This window comes from Dipteris shenzhenensis, chromosome 13 (assembly GCF_047967505.1).
Source record: "Dipteris shenzhenensis isolate YYH24624 ecotype China chromosome 13, Dip_SZ_1.0, whole genome shotgun sequence".
NCBI lineage: Eukaryota > Viridiplantae > Streptophyta > Polypodiopsida > Gleicheniales > Dipteridaceae > Dipteris > Dipteris shenzhenensis.
In genome coordinates, this window is record NC_141608.1 from 3917252 (window position 1) to 3920381 (window position 3130).

At 44.6% G+C, this 3130-nt stretch overlaps 1 protein-coding gene across 1 annotated transcript; it reads left to right on the top strand.

Moving 5' to 3' along the window:
* The first annotated feature begins 203 nt into the window (after positions 1-203).
* On the top strand, positions 204-2642 carry LOC147894931 (pentatricopeptide repeat-containing protein At2g40720-like). The gene has a single exon (XM_087384254.1). It carries the CDS (start codon positions 204-206, stop codon positions 2640-2642), a length of 2439 nt encoding a protein of 812 aa, XP_087240380.1.
* Positions 2643-3130: the final 488 nt, after the last annotated feature.

Below are 3130 nucleotides of genomic sequence, written 5' to 3' on the forward strand. Positions count from 1 at the left end.
GAGGTGTAGCTAGACAGACAACTAGGAAACCTGGAGCCTGCATTTCCCGCTTGGACAGGGTAAAAGCAATTTGGAATCAGAAACCATGGAAAACGACGCTGGAAAGACATTCCAGGTGGACAGATTCTGTTGCCTGTACTGCCTTCTTACAGTGTCGTGGAAATGCACAGATACTGAGAGAGCAAAAGTACCTTTGCACCGATATGATCAAAAGTGCATCAAAGCGAAATACATGTGGCCAGACCCTCTTTTTACAGATGTATGGCACGTGTGGAGGCCTAGAAGCGACATGGGCATCGTTTCTTGAAATTCAGCAACGAGATTTATGCTCAAGGAATATGACTATTAGAGCCCATGTTCGGCAGGGGCAGCACGATATGGCTCTTCAGCGTTTTGAACAATTGCAACAGGAAGGGATGACGCCAGACAAATTTATCTTTGTAAGTGTTCTCTCTGCGTGTCCAAATGAAGCAGCTTTATCTCACGGCAAGCAGGTTCACACTTACATTTTAGCTACTGGATTTGATGGAGACATTGTTGTGGGGACTGCCCTTGTGAATATGTATGGCAAGTGTTGCAGTCTGGAAGACGCCTACAAAACCTTTGACAAAATGCTTGTGCGAGATGTTGTATCGTGGAATGCCATGATTTCACGGTATGCCCAAAATAACCGAGCCAAAGATGCCCTTGGACATTTTTATCAAATGCAGCAGGAAGGTGTAATGCCTGACAAAGCTACGTTTGTAAGCAGTCTGTCTGCATGTGCAAGCCTGGCAGCTCTAGTGGAGGGCAAGGAGATGCATGCACGCATCATAGGGAGTAAATTAACAGATGTCACTGTGGAGAATGCCCTTATCAATTTGTATGCAAAGTGCGGCAGCTTTGAAAATGCATGGAGAACATTTAAGGAAATGAGTGAACGTGATGTAATCTCATGGAATGCTATCATTGCATTGCACGGCCAGCAAGGACAGCACGAGGATGCTTTCCTAATGTTTCAACAGATGCAGATGAAAGAAGTTAAGGCCAATAAAGTCACATTAATAAACATTCTTTCTGCTTGTAATAGCCAGATAGCCCTAGCTGAAGGCAAGCAGATGCATGCTTACATTGTTGGCCATGAATTGGAACGGGATCCTGTTGTGAGAAATTCCATTGTTCAAATGTATGGCAGGTGTGGAAGCCTCAAAGATGCCCTGACATTGTTCAACGATATGTCGGAGCGAGACTTGGTCTTGTGGAATGCCATAATAACAGCATATGTCCAAAACGGTCAGTGCAAGAATGCTCTTCCGCTCTTTGATCAGATGCAGCAAGAAGGGGTGGCACCAAACAAATTCATATTTGTCAGCATTCTCTCAGCATGTACTAGTCAAGCAGCCCTTTCTCAAGGGAAGCAAATGCATGCTCGAATCACATGCAGTAGTTGTGAATCAGACCCTGTTGTGGGAAATGCCCTTCTCAACATGTACAGCAAGTGCAGCAGTCTTGAGGATGCTCAAAGCATATTTGGCAGAATGCCTGATCAAGATGTGCCATCGTGGAATGCCCTGATTACAGCATATGCCCAAAATGGGCAGGTCAAGGAAGCTTTTCAGCTCTTTGACCAGATGCAGTGGGAGGGATTAATGCCAAACAAGGTTACATTTATGAGCATTATCCCTGCATGTGGCAGCCAGGGGGTTTTAAAGAGCAAGTGGATGCATACAAGAGTTCTGTGCAATGGATTTTCATTAGAAACTGTTGTGGCCAATACCCTGATTAACATGTATGCCAAATGCAGCAGCCTTGAGGATGCACGGAAATTATTTGAAAAAATGCCCCAGCGAGATGTTATTTCATGGAATGCCATGATTGTGGGCTATGCGTGGAATGGGAAGACTGAGATTGCTTTGCAACTCTTTGACCGTATGCTGCATGAATGTGTTTTACCAGACAACATCACCTTCATCAGCATATTGGATGCTTGTAAAAGCCAAGCAGCTCTACTCAGAGGCAGGCAGATGTATGCTCGGGTGTTTGTGAGTGAAGTTAAGTTGGATGTTACAGTTGTGAATGCTTTTATCGCCATGTATGGTAAGTGTGGCAGCATCGAGGATGCTCGGAGGTTATTTGATAGAATGCTTGAGAGGACTGTGGGCTTATGGAATGCTATGCTCTCAACATATGCTCAGAGTGGTAAAGGCAAGGATGCCCTCCTACTTTTTGGGCAAATGCAGCAGGAAGGGTTTATCCCAGACAAGATTACCTTTCTCACCATTCTTTCTGCCTGCAATCGTGCTGGTCTATTGGATGAGGGTCTTAAGCACTTTTCTAGTATCCATAAAGGTCACACAATAACCCTGAATTTGGATCATTGTAATTGCATGATTGACCTACTTGGAAGGGCTGGAAGGCTGAATGAAGCAGAGGGCTTGATTCACAACATGCCATTTCAACCAACTAGGGTCTCTTGGACAGCCTTGCTAACTGCGTGCAGAAATCAAATTGATGTTGAACGAGGAGAACGTGCTGCAAAGCAAGTGTTTGAATTGGATCCAGAAGATACTTCACCCTACATAACTTTGTCGAATATCTTCAATTCTGTTGGGAGGTTGGATGATGCAGCAAAGCTGATGGCAAGGATGAGATCAACATTATAAGAACTGCCCGGCTACAGGTCAGTTTATGCTGGGTAACATCAAACATATTATCAGGAGAATTGCAAGGCAGAATATGTGCCATTTGCTAAGAATTTACTGTATACAGGAAGCATTACAGTCATTCTGAAGTTTGTTTACTTGCTGCTTATCAGTATCTCGTGGATGACAGTCATTCTTACTGGAGCACTATTTCGTGTGCGCAGCTGTCATCGCCCACAAAATTCCTCATCCCATGATTGTTCATCAGCCATCTGCTTCGAAGGGTAGATCAATAGATTTGAGGTCAAGTTAGTTGAGCTTGTATTCTTCATAGCATTTCAAGGAGGCATCAAAGCTAGTTCCACAATGGTGAGCTGTAAAATTTCCTGTAGCCCTCGCCAGTCAGGGAGTGTTGTAGCAGGGAGTGCACGACTGAAGGCACTCAGATGAGAGATGGCCAGTTCACTGAGTGGGGTCTGGCAAGTCTGGTCAGGCAATGCAGTGGTATT